Below are 15,878 nucleotides of genomic sequence, written 5' to 3'. Positions count from 1 at the left end.
CGAACCAATATTATTTTTACACTTTCGACTATGCCCTACAACTTTTCTATTGAAACATTTTGCGTGACACCTACCGGTGAAAAAATAAATTTTCCAAAACGGCACAAAATCGTTCGAATTTTCTGAAATTTAGTAACCAAAGCCTTCCATACCTAACAAATTAACCCTGAAAATTTCAGAACCCTAGCATAAATACATTTTGAGAACAATGGCCTGATCGAGCAAATTGAGACACCCTGTATATAATTCAACTATGATCGCGAGTTCTAAATTGCTGCTTTATCGTACGAAAACCGACTGGAAAATGGAGATATATGAAAATGGTAAGGGATTTTTGAAATAGACTCTACAAACCTAAAAACAGACTGTTAACAAAAACGAGAAAGTGAGTCACCCTTTTTTTAATTGAAATACTACACTAAATGTCTACATCTCTGCCACTGACGGTCATTTCAAAATAGTCGTCAAAATATAGCGAAGAGAACTATATACAAGCCTTAAATCTAGTCACAAGATAGCTTGTTGTTTGTTTATTTTTCTCTCTGTCGCACCTGTGCGATTTTTTTTTTATGAGATACACACACATCGGTGTCGACCCGAGGCCTTAGACACCAGCACACACACAATAACTGATTAATCAGGGCGAGATATGTGTAACGGCCACGCCAACGGGGGGATACGTGGGGACATGTTGTCAGAATTTATAGCCCGGTGTACCGGTAAGAAAAGAACCACACCACCGGAGGCCTATCATCAGAATGCCCTACGCCAGCGTCCACAAGCCCGGACAGGTGACAAAAACCAGCATGGGTAGCAGAACCCCACTACTGATGGTCGCACCCTCGACGCAAGCCGCGCAACCCAGCAGAAGGTGCAACAATGGGACGACCAGCCCGCCACTTCGCACACAGCAGTGGGATAGAGAACGGATGCTCTAGCAACTCCGGCCGACACCCCACCTACAAAGGCAGGGAGCCAAGCCCTTTGGAGAGAGCTCCTAAAGGGGAACGGCGGGCACACAGCAGCCCGCATAACCCGGCACAGCTGGCACCGGAGATCCCAGTGGGAGCCCAAAAGGCCGGGAGATGGGTCCGCCGTGCCCTCATACGGAGGCCCGCAGCCCCACAGCAGGCTACTCAATCCGCCGAGGCGGCCAGTTTGCCCGGCCCCTCTCCATTAGCCTGGGCCGAAGCCCAGTATCCAGCCCACACCTGACCGAAGGCGGAGGTCGGAGATAGGACCCTTTGGACGGAGCTAACATCTCCCAGTGCGCCACCGCCCTTACGGGTTACAAGAGCCGGACCCCGACTCCCCGGTACAGCCACCAGTTATTGCACACTCCGACCCCTTGAGGGCCGATACGTGGGGACAGGGGTGGGGACACCCTTGGCGGAAGTATTCCGACCACCCGTTAGGGGATTGGTGGTCGTCCTCACACGGCCATCCACAAACTCTGCCTCCCGGACGCCTGGGATTACAGGAGTGAGCCACTACTCCCGGCCACCTGTGCGATTTCTTGTTTCCTCTAGCGCACCCGTTGTGTTTATGCTTACGCGCTTACCCCCTGGTATTATACAATGGGTATTATCCTTTTTAAACGGAGTAAATATAAACCCATAAAATATGTGCATTAGTTGATAGTCACAAGTTTGAAAATTTTCAGCAATTTCTCTATTAATTCGGCTACGGAAAATTTACCAATATGAAAAAATAGGGCCCCCTTTTTTAATAAATTTGGGGCCCCCTCTAGTTTTCCACGTAGACACGTGCCTACTCGGGCCTATTGCTGGCGGCACCACTGAGTACATACTCAAAAGAAACCATATCTTTTCACAGGTTAGTGTTAGAAATAGTTTTCTTTTTACCATAATTTCCAATCGCTAAGAACGCACTAGAAAATGCGTTTCTTTCAAATCATAGAAAGATAGTTTTGTAAATAAAAAATGAAGAATGGTTCAAAATTCCGTAATTAAATATTTAAGGAGTAATTACTCAAACAAAAACATATCTTTTCACAGGTTACTGTTAGAAATAGTTGTTTTACGAGCAATGGTTATGGGGAAAACCGGTGCACAGTAATAGTTTATCGCGAATATCTACGTTAGTATTGTATGTACGACTATAAACCCAAGTATGAACATTAGGGTCCGGCTATTTCCTACAAAAAATGTTCTATGAACATTTTACATACGAGCAATCGTTGTGTCGTAATCGTGGTTGTATCTGAAACGCGTCTTACAACTTTGCGCCTTCGTTGACTTAAAACGCATCCGCTGCTCTTCATGTAATCGCGTTTAAAATTTACCACCCAGCTAACTCTTGTTATTTTTGCAATAAATCGCTTGAAAATGAAGCTATTGTGAAGGATGTGTGAGACAAAATGAAGGGAAAGTCGGAATAATGGGTCACTTCAATTTAAGTTCATATTGACTGCCGTAAGGAATAAATCCAAAAGACCAGTATCAATGCTTTGAAAAGAAAACACGACACCGATGAGACTGTTCGACATGTAGAACGCGAGCGAATCAACCTACCAAATGATATAAGAAATATTCAACATACAAATTTTCCCGTTTATATGAACTTAAATGTAATATAAAATCGTCTTGAAAAACCGTTTATTGCTTTATAACATTCAAAAATAATATTAAAATTATTAACATTAATAATATAATAAGTTTGCGTTGTCAACGCGCGTATTTTGAAACGAAAAAACCCGATTACTATTGTTAAATCTTGGATTAATAATATGATATTTTTAATACGAAACAAATAACGAAATACGTGGAATTTTTGGCGTTAAATAAGCTTAGAACGTATTTCGTTATTTGTTTCATATTAATTTAGAAGGAGCGTTCGCCATCATTTAGGCCTAACCACGGCCAACTTTGATCACGCGCTGTTCGCGCTACTACGGCCAACACATTCGTCGAAATTCCGCGAGCAAGGATTTTCCCCCTATAAACTGTACTATAATGTGTAGGAGTTCAGCGCCACGCTCGGTGGTTATATTGTCCCCAATGTAAAAACTATACTAAAAATAATAATCCGCTAGGGGCGCTGACGTCATACACATCTTTTGCTCATAGGTTAACACAGGAACGTCAACGAATGAGATGGCCGCTGTAGCGCGAGAGATGCGCGAGAAATCAAAGTTGGCCGTGGCCTAACCAAGATTTAACGATAGTAATCGGGTTTTTCCGTTTCAAAATACGCAGTAGATTAAACCGAGGCTTAAGACTGGGCAAGATTCCGCGCCTTAAAATTTTCGTCTACTTTAAAGATACATTCTGAACGAACCAATGGATGAAAAGTTATGAAACTAGCTTTTAAATAAACCTTGAAACTTATTTCAAGTCATATTTATAATTCACCGACGACAAAATTCGTGAAAAGTATTAATATCGTTCCGAATTACAACCTACTTTCTAAAATCTCATTTTTCTTTCTAATACGTGCGTTGACTTCACAAACTTTACCTAGTCGAGCAGACGCTCGGTTATCTACATGGTGCGGGAAAAATATTATTTTTGAATGCTTTAAAGCGATAAACGATTTTTCAAGACGATTTTATATTACATTTAAGTTCATATAAACGGGAAAAATTGTCAGTGGAATATTTCTTATATCATTTGGTAGGTTAATTAACGTTTAATTATCGCCAACTTTACATTAATTTCAATGGGGTGGGGGAAAACTTTTAACCGCTCTTTAGGCAGCGCAGATGGCGTTACTGTCGTTTTAGCAAAGATTAATCTAATCGGTACCTTGTCAGCCATTCGATTAAGCGTTCTAGTTTGTTATCCGATTTCTATGGATATTGGCCAGAATGTATTGAATTTACTAAGAATATTTCAGCATAGCATTAACCCCTGGTACCATCCTCACAGCTTTTGTGGAGAAAGTTCGTCTGCATTTAGGGCGCATTCAAGGTCATACCATATAGCAAACTAGAATGGGAAAGCAGACGAATTTAAGCTACAAAGGCTGTGAGGATGGGAATCAGAATCCTGTAGGCCAATATTCTTAGTAACTTCAATACATTTTTGATATTGAGAATCATGTATACACCCGAAGGGTTTGTTCTTTCAATTTAGGAATTAAAACGTAGATAGATGGCAGTAGCGTTTCAGTCGAGTGGCAAAAAAGCTCGCTAATATCAAAAGTAAATAGTGGGAGAAAGACTGGCACTTGGGTCCAGCCGCACGACGTCTTATTTGAACGGTAAAATTTTTGGTCTTCGGAAATGACTTCCCCCTCGCCTCTCTACAGGGACACAAAAGTATCGGTTGTACTCCACCACGATGAAAAATAGTTCTCTATAAAATACGTGAATATTAAACTTTTGCTTTCGATAATTTGGTTAATTTAGTTCCTAAATAAAGTAGATATATGATAGAAACTAAAATGCGACATTTTAAAAATAATAACACGACTTTTGAAAAGAAATAAACCGTAACTAGAATAACGCTCACTTAAATCGTGGAGAGCGTGGCGCCATCTAAGAGCAGAGATCGGGACTAATTGGTAAATCTACGATGTTAAGGCCTAACAATTTGCAAGTTTAACTGAATTAATACCTATAGCTACGAGCTTTTTTTGTTTATTTTACAATTGATATATTAATTATTAATTAAAATCAACCGTTATCGAAGGAAATAATGGTCAGCAATAATTTGACCGAGAGACTATTTGAAATCGCGAGGCGGTGACATGGTTGCCAGGGAATAAAATTCAAAATTTTCATCTTGAGCGCGGAGCGGAATACCACAAATGCACTACTTCGCGCGTAATGTGCTATCCTTATTGGTTAGAAATATCACGTAATCACTAGCTCTTTAAAAAGGGTGTCAAGCATGGTCGAAGGTAAAATCTGAAGGCAGTGATATACTTTCTCCCCCTATTTACTTTTGCTAATATACTCCAGAGCTTCCTTAGTTCTTGAAGCGCTCATCAGGCATCACTGTTTCTACTTTTCAACTTCATTCCCTCCTCCCCACGCAACTTCGAGTGTAACATTCATTTCCAAAGCGATTACATTGACACACTTTTCGTTATTATGTCACTTTTGATAGATTTCAAATGTCGAGATTGTTTTAACGTCAACTGGAAGCTATAGTTATCACTCCTTTTCTATGTTTTCTTTAAAAGGAATATATCTTGTAAAATTTATCTCTTCCCATAACAAAGGATTCCAATATTTACCGCTTACTCCGATGGCGTTTAACATGTTCAAAATGAGAAAAGCATTGGAGGCTATTTACGTGGAATAATTAAAAAATAATCATCTGCTTACACGAAATACGATTTATTGTTTTGCGCAACTAGTGCCAATCACTTCAAGCTTCTGTTACAACCATAGAAATCTCCTAGGTAACTAGAATGCTGCCGCCTACGGCCGAGCTTGACGCCAGTTCGCCTTGAACCTTCAGCCAATGAGAGGCCGTAGAGTGGTTCCGCCAAGGAGGATAATAATCCTCCTTGGATCCGCTACTATAGCGGGAGATAGGTGACGTCATTCTCTCTGGTGACATTAAATTCTTGGCAGAACCACTCTTTGAGCTCTGATTGGCTGAGATCTGGCTATCGTCTGCCACGGCGTTTGGCCCATTTGCCAGTTACACGGCAGCATTCTAGTTACCTATGAGATTTCTATGGTTACAACTGGTGACAGATGTGAAATTCGTTGATCCACCATAATTTTGTATACCTTTAATATTTTAATAGAATTTTTCTATTCGATAGTCAGCCTTGGGTTGTCGTTAGAGAAAGTTTTTAAAATTTTAAACTGAAATTTGTGTATAAGAAAGTATTTATTTATACTTTGGGAGAATGACTGTTAGGATTGCCAGTTTTTTCAGATTCAAATTCCCGGACTTTTAAAAATTTTCCCCGATTTTACATGTGCAAAATATTTTGTTTTTTATCTGTATAGGTTTCCTATTTGGAAACGAAATTAATTAGGCCTGTCAATAAAATAAGCTACGCTTGCTGAACTTGTTTTTATGTAGCTCATTCGTCACGAAATACGTAGAAGTTCAGTTGCGTTTATGCTTAAAAACAGGGTGCCTCGTCGAATTTACTCTTAGGTCCAGGGTTTTTCTTAGTAAAACGTCATCGATACGTCACCCGTGACGCAGCAGCAATATCGAAACAATAAGGCCAATGTTACTTTAAAGAAAGGCCTATTCCCTGATTTTTAGATTAATTTTAGAAATTCCAGGTTATATTAAAGATATAGAGTAAAATTACCTTAAAAGTGTCAAGATTAAACCATGACCTTACCGGGCCATTTATAAATCCCCTAACGTGTTGCAACCCTGGCAGGTAACGTTTTCCGATTGGCCATTCCCCCCCTCTTGCATTTGACCATTATAACTAACTATCATTGAATGACAACATCATCTATCCAAATTTTTTTGGAAAGAAAAATTTATATTTTAATGAACTTCAGTTACATTTATACACAAAGCCTTGATAAAGAAATTCACTTTGGAATAAATGAATTAAGTTTCGTTCCATTTGTTTTAGTTTTGTAATACAGCTTAAATTTTGTAATACAACTGCGGCAGTGTTTAAATGACATTCCAGAATTTTGTTTGCATTATGTGGAATGACTGAAGAAAAAACAGTGAATTCATTTCACACTGTTACACAGCTCCCACCTTTAAATTCTAATGAAATAAGAAGTCTTTGGAATTTTATATTTGTTTGTGTTAGAAAATACGCCTTAAAAAGTTTTATACGAAGTGTCCTGAGGAATAACGCTAAGAATATTTTTTTCATTGAAAAAAAATTAATTTATTTCTTCATTTTATTTCAAAGAAAACAGCGGTGGGCAGACGACGAGAAAGCCAAAAAAATAAATTTGTATTTTGGTATTACTTTAAAAAAATTAACAAATAGAGTTGACCCTAAGGAACTTGTAACTTTCTTTTTTGTTTAAAAAGTAAAGTAAATAAAAAAAAAGAATGTTTAGAAGCATTTGCGATGGACGATACTAGGTCCGGATTCGTCGTACTCTTGCTTGGAAATCCACATCTGTTGGAAAGTGGACAACGATGCTAGGATTGATCCTCCGATCCAGACGGAGTATTTCCTCTCGGGTGGCGCGATGATCTTAATTTTCATGGTGCTCGGAGCTAAAGCCGTGATTTCCTTTTGCATCCTATCGGCGATTCCGGGGTACATGGTGGTTCCTCCGGAGAGGACGGTGTTAGCGTACAAGTCCTTACGAATATCGACGTCGCATTTCATGATTGAGTTGTAAGTGGTTTCGTGGATGCCGCACGACTCCATACCCAAGAAAGATGGCTGGAACAGAGCTTCGGGACAACGGAACCTTTCGTTTCCGATGGTGATGACTTGTCCGTCGGGTAACTCGTATGATTTCTCCAACGACGAGGATGACGCCGCTGTGGCCATTTCCTGTTCAAAGTCCAAGGCTACGTAGCAGAGCTTCTCTTTGATGTCTCTTACGATTTCCCGCTCAGCTGAGATTATAATAACAGATTCTATTAGATCAGCATAACGGCCTAGGATTTCTTCTACCTGTTTTCCTTTAAGTTTTCTTCCCGTCGCGCAAATATCCTGGTGGTGGGCCAACCGCAGAACACGTTGGCCTACCACCAGGATATTTGCGCAGCGGGAAGCAAACTTAAAGGGAGTAGAACCCTCCTTGTTTGGTAGGGTGCGCCATAGCTTCTCTCTTTTCTCGCTCATGGCGCTAGTCTAGAACGATGGTAGAAATCCCCAATTCTTCTATAAGAGAAAGTGTGCCCGCCCTGAAGAGGTTTTCTCACTTGAAACCTTTGTTTCATATTTAGTGTTTATTTTTTAACTGCACCCTTAATCAACATATAACATAATTATATTCATTACAGTTTCGATATTTATTCAAATAATTTCTTAATAATGATGTACGAGGTTTTAGATTCACGAAGAGCGTTTTAGTAGATATGAGAAATTAAAGCACTACCAAACCGGGGATACTTTTTGTGGGATAATTCCCCAAAAACCACTGTATTTCACACTACGTATACCACGTGGTTAGAAAAATGAGGGGAGGGAGTTTTGTATTGCCCCAAATTCTTGAAAAGGTTATACTCCCTTTAAAGGCCTAGTATTTCTTCTGCCTGTTTTCCTTTAAGTGTTTAAATAGTGTTGGATCAAATAACCGATAGTATGGATACCTATTTTTTACCGATAAAACCTGGCGTGGCAGCACACGTTCTGCATCTTAACTGCTAGAATTTTTTAAATCCCACCAGGTTGTCAAAAACATGTTTTACATATCGATTAAGAAACCGGCCCATCGGTTAATTTACCAATTAATCATATAAACCAGTAATTTAGGACGCAAATTGTTAGATTTCTTAGTTTTTACCAATAAATCTTTATAAAAAAATTGTTTATTAAAAATGGGATCGTTTCTACTAATTAATCGTAACAACCGGTAATCCAGACGCGAGTTGATACGGTTAATATCTACAGATTACCAATCACGAAAACCATTTTCGCGTCCTAATAAACAGTTATTTTCAGCTAAGCTAATACCCAAGTCAACTTTCAACTCGCGAAGCCAATTACCGGTGACCGGGATAAATTCGATAAATACCACGATATCGATAAACCAGTTGATCCTTAAACAATGCAAGTACTTACCGGTTGTGGTGAAAGAGTATCCACGTTCGGTAAGGATCTTCATGAGATAATCAGTCAAGTCTCGTCCAGCAAGATCCAAACGCAGGATTGCGTGAGGGAGGGCGTATCCTTCGTAGATTGGAACGGTGTGCGACACGCCGTCACCGGAGTCCAGGACGATACCGGTGGTACGACCAGAAGCGTACAAGGATAGGACAGCTTGGATGGCAACGTACATGGCTGGGGTGTTGAATGTTTCGAACATGATCTGCGTCATCTTCTCCCTGTTGGCCTTGGGGTTCAAGGGTGCCTCGGTCAAGAGGACGGGGTGTTCTTCGGGAGCTACTCTCAATTCGTTGTAGAAAGTGTGATGCCAGATCTTCTCCATGTCATCCCAGTTCGTGACGATGCCGTGTTCGATCGGGTATTTCAAGGTGAGGATACCCCTTTTGCTTTGGGCTTCATCTCCGACGTAAGAGTCTTTTTGGCCCATCCCAACCATGACGCCCTATAGATTGGAATTTGATTACGACAATTAAAAGAAGCCACAGACAAAGATTTATCCAAGACACCTATCGTTTCCAAAACTGGTTTTGTCTAGCTAGTAGTCAAGGGTTATCTTTAGGGAAACCTGACCCCGGTGAGACAACCGGGATGTTGTACACATCCCTTTCACACCCTCAATTGAAACATTACGTTGAAGATACCACAATTGTCGCACGGGGAGAGCTCGAGTCCCTATCCTGCATAAAATCTTATGTAGCTTCGTTTGAGCTTAGTAGAAAACTAGCAACGGCAAACGTTGACGCAAAATTTTTTATTAGGCCTAACATGGACTTTCGAAAGTATTTAAGCTCACCATCTCGACGGTTCCTTTACCGTTGTTAATACTTTTCTTAAACAAAAGGCTAATTTAGCCTTTTCAGTTTACATAGAGCCACATAGGGGCAAATGCAAGAAGCTCATAAACTGCTGGATTTTCGTCTGCTAAGCAGACGCTTTATTGAAAAATCGTCTGCTTAGCAGACGAAAATCCAGCAGCTTATGAGCTTCTCGCATTTTCCACTACGTGGCTCTATGTAAACTGAAAAGGATCATTACGTTAACGTACCTGATGTCTGGGTCGTCCAACGATGGATGGAAATACAGCTCTGGGAGCGTCATCTCCGGCGAAACCGGCTTTGCACATACCGGAACCATTGTCCACAACGAGAGCGGCAACTTCGTCGTCACACATGTTGAATTATTTCTATTCAAAATAAAGATACACCGTACTTTTAGTTTCTCCTTGGTTAAAATTTAAGAAAATTTCAATGAACGCGAGATAATTTAAAACCACACCGTAACCACTGGCTAACGTTCATCAATATCAGATTGTAAGACTAGTGTCAGGGTTCGTACGAAATTTACAAATCCCTGACTTTTTTTGGCAATATCCCTGACCTTCTTGATAATATTCCGGGTAATTTTCATGATTTCATACGTTAAGGTACAAAGTGAAACAATTTTTTTAAATAGAAAAATACAATTATATTTTATAACAACATACTGAGCGCGTTTCTCTCCTCTTTCGGGAAAAGGTGCCAGACATGAGCGCCCAAGAGAAGATCCTAAATTTTTCCTGCGATGTAGAGTTTGTTCACTAATAAAACCCGACTATTTTGGATATTATTTAAATCCCTGACTTTTTTCGATATTATTTAAATCCCTAATTTTTTTTTGATATTATTTAAATCCCTGACTTTCTCCCCCAATTACAAAATCCCCGACTTATCCAGGATGTCCAGGTTCCGTACGAGTCCTGAGTTTTCACTAAAGTTGACGCGAAAAAGGGTTAAGCCTTAGCAATTTCAGATGGTGAAAACTAGAGTTAAAATATTTTTAACCCGTAAATACAGGCAAAATTATTATAATACAGACTAAAGTAATCAGTCTTCAACCACAGACCGAGATATCATGATAATATTACTATACTGAAGAACGGTAAAGGTTCTAAACTAATACCAATAAAATAAAATAACGGGAATAATTCCTAAAACGGCCGTACCCAGTTGTCCAGCAACGGAGAAACGTACAAAACACGACTAGAGGAACACCAAGAAGTGACTGAATGCCAGCTCAATTCAGTCCATTGGTTTTGTACCAAATGAGCGATGACGTAGCCGACCGTAAAACCCGCGATACAATTTCCTCACAACTCAACAATTCCAACCCCCACTCCCCCCCCCCCCGTCAGATTTTTTTGATCTTAAACGGAAATATCCTTGCTGGAGTAAAAATTCGACGCAAAAAATATGCTAATAAGGACAACTTATCAACGAAGCCTCGCGGCGGGGTGCAGTCTCGCGACGCCCTAAAAAAGCGAAATAGCGCTGCCAAAAAAAATAATAATTTCAAAAGAGCGAAGACACCGGGCAATTTGCCCTTGAAAATTCACGCGCCAAAAACTAACTTAAACGCGGGGAGAGGAATCGAAACGGTGGTTTTCCTACTTCGTTCGCGGTCTCGCGCGGAGGGAACGTTGGAAAAATAACCACTGACGTAAACGCTTATCGTAGATAGAGCGTTTAAAATTTCCTTCTATTCGCCCTAATTTCAATTTCGACATAAAAAGGAAATGGACTGGCAGCGATATTAGAGCTTTTTTTCCGCCCCCGCGCGCCCGATTTCATTTGGAGCGCGCGCGATTTCCCGCTACTTAAGACTCGGCCCCGCCTCTTTTCCCTTATAAGGAAAAGGGATGGAAATAAGCGCCATTTTTAGAGAACGAAAACAAAATTGAGATGCTCGCTTGAGTGGATCCTTTTGCGTTTTGCGCGTGCGAATTTGGTCATTGACTAAAAAATACGCCGTATCAGGTTCACTTCATTTCGGTTCAAGATCGATTTTCTTTCTAAAAAAAGGGGGCCGAAATAGCGCAAAGGCCTAATAGCGGGTACTCCAAATAAGGTAAAGACCGTAATCTTATCACTGTTAAAAGCTGATACGCCACGAGTGTTTTTTTTTATCTAAGCCACTTCTCGAAAATATGAATTTTAAGGGTGTAACGGTGGGTGCTTTCGTTAGGCCTTTAAAGTGTAACACTGAGAGTAATAAAATCATAATTATAATTTACGTTTCAGACAAAGTGTGACAGTTCTCTATCTATCTTAAATAAATCTATCTTTAATTGCTTATATTGTTGGGTGTGACGTCAACTCATCACATAGTGTATTGTAATGTTTTCGAATAACTGACACACGAATCGTATTTATGGACTTATGATAAAGTTAGTGGGATAAAAATTAAGTAGAACTGGAAATAGCTGTGAAATCACTACCTAAATTTAAATATCCGACGCCAAGAATTTACAATCTCGTTAAATGCGTAAGTGGTAGTTAGTTTATTGCCTTGTACTTTCTTAGAATAAAAATCTCGTTAACGGGTAGTTGCTCAATCAAAATCGATAAGAAGGTTGTTAAAGAGATTTACTGTTTAAACTCGTAGGATGACATCAACGCGCAAAAATCGAATTGATTTCCCAACTTCAGGCATATTTCACATTTCTGACTAATCTTGAAGCGAGTGTAGGCTCGACGTCCAGTAGCTCTTTTTATCAACAGATGTCGCTAGCGTTGAGATCAAAACAAGATAGTTAAGCTACATTTCGACCCAAAAGGCGGTACTAATGGGTACCCCTCGCGTTGATTGGCTCGTTTGTAAATTAGTCAATAACATAAATTACAATAATTTCATACAATATTTTAATACGGGATATATAATTTAGTTTAAAGTCCACTAAATAGAGTATAAATGGTCTCAATATAATACTCTACAATGGCTCTCTGACGACGTTATCATTTGGCTATTTTTAATTTCCACTTCCTTTGCCATTAATAGATGGCACCACGCTCTCCACTAAAGTCGATTTTTTTCGAAGAATCGGAGATTCCTGGCCTTTTCATAATACAGGTGGCAATGATAGAGCCGACAGTTGCTTCAATATTTAAGTACGATATAAGTAGCGTGAACATTAATACCAAGAACGTATTTTCGCTTACTGAGAACGTACGAGTCTAAATATCAGGTGAGTTTTTGTTTCTGTAAGCAGGCCTGACAAGAGAGGGGGGAAGCCGGTACAGATTACCGGGGCCCGTACAAGCTTTGGGGGACCGCGTTTGAGCCCTTCTACTATACTTCTTCCGCGAAACATTGTTAATTTGAAAAATAAGGTAGCTCTTTGGGGCCCGAAAGTATTGTTTTGCCAGGGCCCGGGCCCGCTCTCGAGGGCCTGTCTGTAAGTGGGGGAAGTCACACGTGCTCAGTTACCTTAATATTTTTTTGAAACTTGTGAAGTATACGAATGATTTGATTACAAATATATTAATTAAATTAATTATATTTAAAATTCAGCTTGACCTAATAATTACGATTATTATTAAAAATATATATTGATTTAACTCAACTAATATTTTTTTAAATATAAAAATAAGATTTGTAGCACTAATATAAATTTTAAGAAGTAATTACATTTAATTTAGGATTAATTTAAATTATTATTTCGTTTCAATGAATTGCCGTTAAAAAAACACAATTGTATAAAATCAATAGAATAAAAATAAAATAATTTAAATCAAATTAAACTCGTTCTTTCAAAAGGTCAGTATTTGTTTCTACTAAAATTATAAATTTGTGTAACTTTCAAAACCATGTTAATTTCCGTAGAAAAAAAATCAATTGTTTTCGGGGCAATGTAACAGTCATTCTTGTAATTTCTTCAATTTAGATTGGCAGTCCCGTTTCTCAGAAATAACACGTAACGCTTACTAAAATTGGACCGAAAACGGTCGATTTTCCTATGTAAATTGACATGGTGATTTTCGCATACGGGCTTTAGTGTTAAGTAACTTGCAATCTCAAAGTTATTTTGTTCCTTGTTGTTTAAGAGCTTGGGCTAGGTAACATTAAAAACTCTGACTTTTTTCAATAAAATTGGAGTTCTAATTTTTAAGAGATATGTACGACCATAAGGGACGTAATATCAATAAGTATGACAACTATCAAACATTATTACCGAAATTATTTTCAGAGTTATTGGGCAATCCAGGTTTAGATCAGCACAGAGCCCTAGTGTCTAAAACTCTAAATATATCCAAGGACAAAAAATTTTCGCAAAGAAATTAGGTGTAATTAACGAGTAAATTAGACAAGATGGCGGTCGTTGTTCTAAAGCGGGGAAGAAGGTGGGATGACTCAAGCCTTTCATTATAGCGAGGTTGACGTCATGAGAATACTCATGATTAACATTAAAACACTAGGAATTGTCCTACTTATGGATTTTTTACTTGGCCTATGTTAGGGTAAATTCAAGTACAGCTCAGTAGCGTAGCCATCAAATTTCTGGGAGGGGGATGTAAATTTAGTAGAGTCAAAGCAACGCCCAAAAGGGGGAACGGACCCACTACCCCTTATCTACGGCACTGGTGCAACAGGACTTACAAAAATTGGGCCCCTCCTTCCGACACCGTGCCCAAGCGCAGGAAATATCCTGGTGACTCAATACTATATCCTTTTTATCTAGAGCCTTTTCTCGACTTTGGTTCCGTCTAATTCAAGGGATGGATTTCCTGCCGATAAAGATTTTGCACTGATCAGAAACACTGATACAACAATGGGTTTTAATATCATCCTAAATCGGAAATTTTTACTGAAGAAAAAGACTTCATATTTTCTAAATTTTAAACACTTAACAGGTTAAGCACTCCGGAGCTACACCACTTAAAGCGTTTTGAATTAATTCCCAGCCAAACTGTCCCTCGAGATTGGCAGTAAACCACTCGGGTGCAAGTCAAAAGAATTCGTCTATTGTAATTTAATTCGAAGTGCATTACAGAAAATAATAATTCCTTGAAAAGTTTCGTCTAAACTTTCCTAAGCTTATACTTTTGTAATTAAATAATTCTCAATTAGTGAGGTTTATTTGTGGTCGAAATTCGAGATTAAATAAAAGTACTTTTAATAGCGCTAGCGCTAAATTGGAAGCCCGACACGTTTCCCTTCAAAACGTCTAGTGGTTCCTCCAAAATTTCAAGGTTCGATGTTTCAAAACTAAAAACTGCGAAAGAAGTTTTTCAAAATGGAAAATATGTCGATAGTCTAGCTAAAAAAATCTTAAAAGTCACGGAAAAGCGAACCTACGCCCATAGCACCGCTACATTAAAATCATTATCTTCGTCTAAAAACGAACAACCGATTTAGTTTGAAAATTAAAATTTAAAAAAATGTACTGAACGTTGAAAAATTATATTCTTTTAAAAAAGTTTATTATAAAAACAACTTTGTTTAAAATTAGACCGAGGACCGGAAATCCACCCCTCTTTTCTTCGCTAAACGTTAGGCCTAATTTACCGGCGAAGTGGCTGTTTTCCAAAAAAACAAGAGTTCGTCAACCGGCGTTTGTCCATCCCCAAAAAAGTACACCGATTCGGAAGATATAAATCAAATAGCCTTATTAGTCGCGATTTAATCTATTAAGTCCGAAGTTTCCTTAAAGTCAAAAACTACATATTACCTGTATTAATTGGAGTAGACAAAATTTAAGTTCCCAATAACCACCGTAGTACGGATCACAAGATCATTCGAAATGGACGGTTCGTAAATTCGAGATCCGCGAACTTGGGATCCAATTATTTCCGAATAGGTAGGGTAGGCCAGTATGCACTTAGCGTCTACCAAGATTATAGGCCTAAATTGACGTTCCATTTACACGTTTAATTTTAATTTTTAGTGAAATGTGCGGTTTAACGCTTATGGATAGCTCGAATAGTGAAAATAATTGTTAAATATCGTCGTATTTTTGTTTTGACAAGTTAGTTCCAAAACCCTTCCACCCCTATTTGGCCATAATAGACCGACCGAAGCCGTTTATGGGAGAGTAGGCGTGTCGTCGCTCCATATATGGTAAAGAAGAGAACGGAGATCGCCCATTGGCTATTTGGCAGAAGCTAAAGCTCCACAGTGCTGCCTGTTCATTCCCCCCTCATAGAATTCCCCTGATCTCGATTGATAAAAGTTTTGCCGAAATGGTTCAGCGGCTAGACTAGAAGTTTTTTATATTTATTTTCGGGTTTCTCTGAGTGAGGGTCAAATATGAGGTCATCGGTCGCTCGAAAAGGCGAACAAAAACGGGGGGAGAATGGGCAAATAATTGAGCCAAATTCTAAGCTGTTGTATGGAAAAGAAAATCACGGAATTAC

General features: G+C 39.0%; 1 protein-coding gene across 2 annotated transcripts; it reads right to left on the bottom strand.

Moving 5' to 3' along the window:
- Positions 1-6,776: 6,776 nt before the first annotated feature.
- On the bottom strand, positions 6,777-15,343 carry LOC149968975 (actin 403). Of its 2 annotated transcripts, none has more exons than XM_090155052.1 (4): positions 15,194-15,343; positions 9,755-9,892; positions 8,665-9,151; positions 6,777-7,493 (listed from the first exon to the last, which is right to left on the bottom strand). In XM_090155052.1, exons 2-4 carry the CDS (start codon positions 9,878-9,880, stop codon positions 6,976-6,978), a joined length of 1,131 nt encoding a protein of 376 aa, XP_090011178.1. In that variant the 5' UTR covers positions 9,881-9,892; positions 15,194-15,343; the 3' UTR covers positions 6,777-6,975. The 2 variants fall into 2 exon arrangements, with proteins under 2 accessions (XP_090011178.1, XP_090011179.1); XM_090155053.1 differs by lacking the exon at positions 15,194-15,343 and adding an exon at positions 10,691-10,838.
- Between the last annotated feature and the right edge of the window lie 535 nt (positions 15,344-15,878).

The sequence above is a fragment of the Leiobunum rupestre genome, chromosome 1 (assembly GCF_980474605.1).
Source record: "Leiobunum rupestre chromosome 1, qqLeiRupe1.1.hap1, whole genome shotgun sequence".
NCBI lineage: Eukaryota > Metazoa > Arthropoda > Arachnida > Opiliones > Sclerosomatidae > Leiobunum > Leiobunum rupestre.
This window is presented reverse-complemented; position numbering and strand designations above follow the sequence as displayed.

What these genes read in the sequence shown, in the direction of transcription:
- LOC149968975 (XM_090155052.1), bottom strand. Translation starts at nt 9,880, where the DNA reads ATGTGTGACGACGAAGTTGCCGCTCTCGTTGTGGACAATGGTTCCGGT. An exon ending in TTGGACGACCCAGACATCAG is followed by an intron (nt 9,152 to 9,754) that starts GTACGTTAACGT and finishes TCCAATCTATAG; the next exon opens with GGCGTCATGGTTGGGATGGG. An exon ending in ATACTCTTTCACCACAACCG is followed by an intron (nt 7,494 to 8,664) that starts GTAAGTACTTGC and finishes TTATAATCTCAG; the next exon opens with CTGAGCGGGAAATCGTAAGA.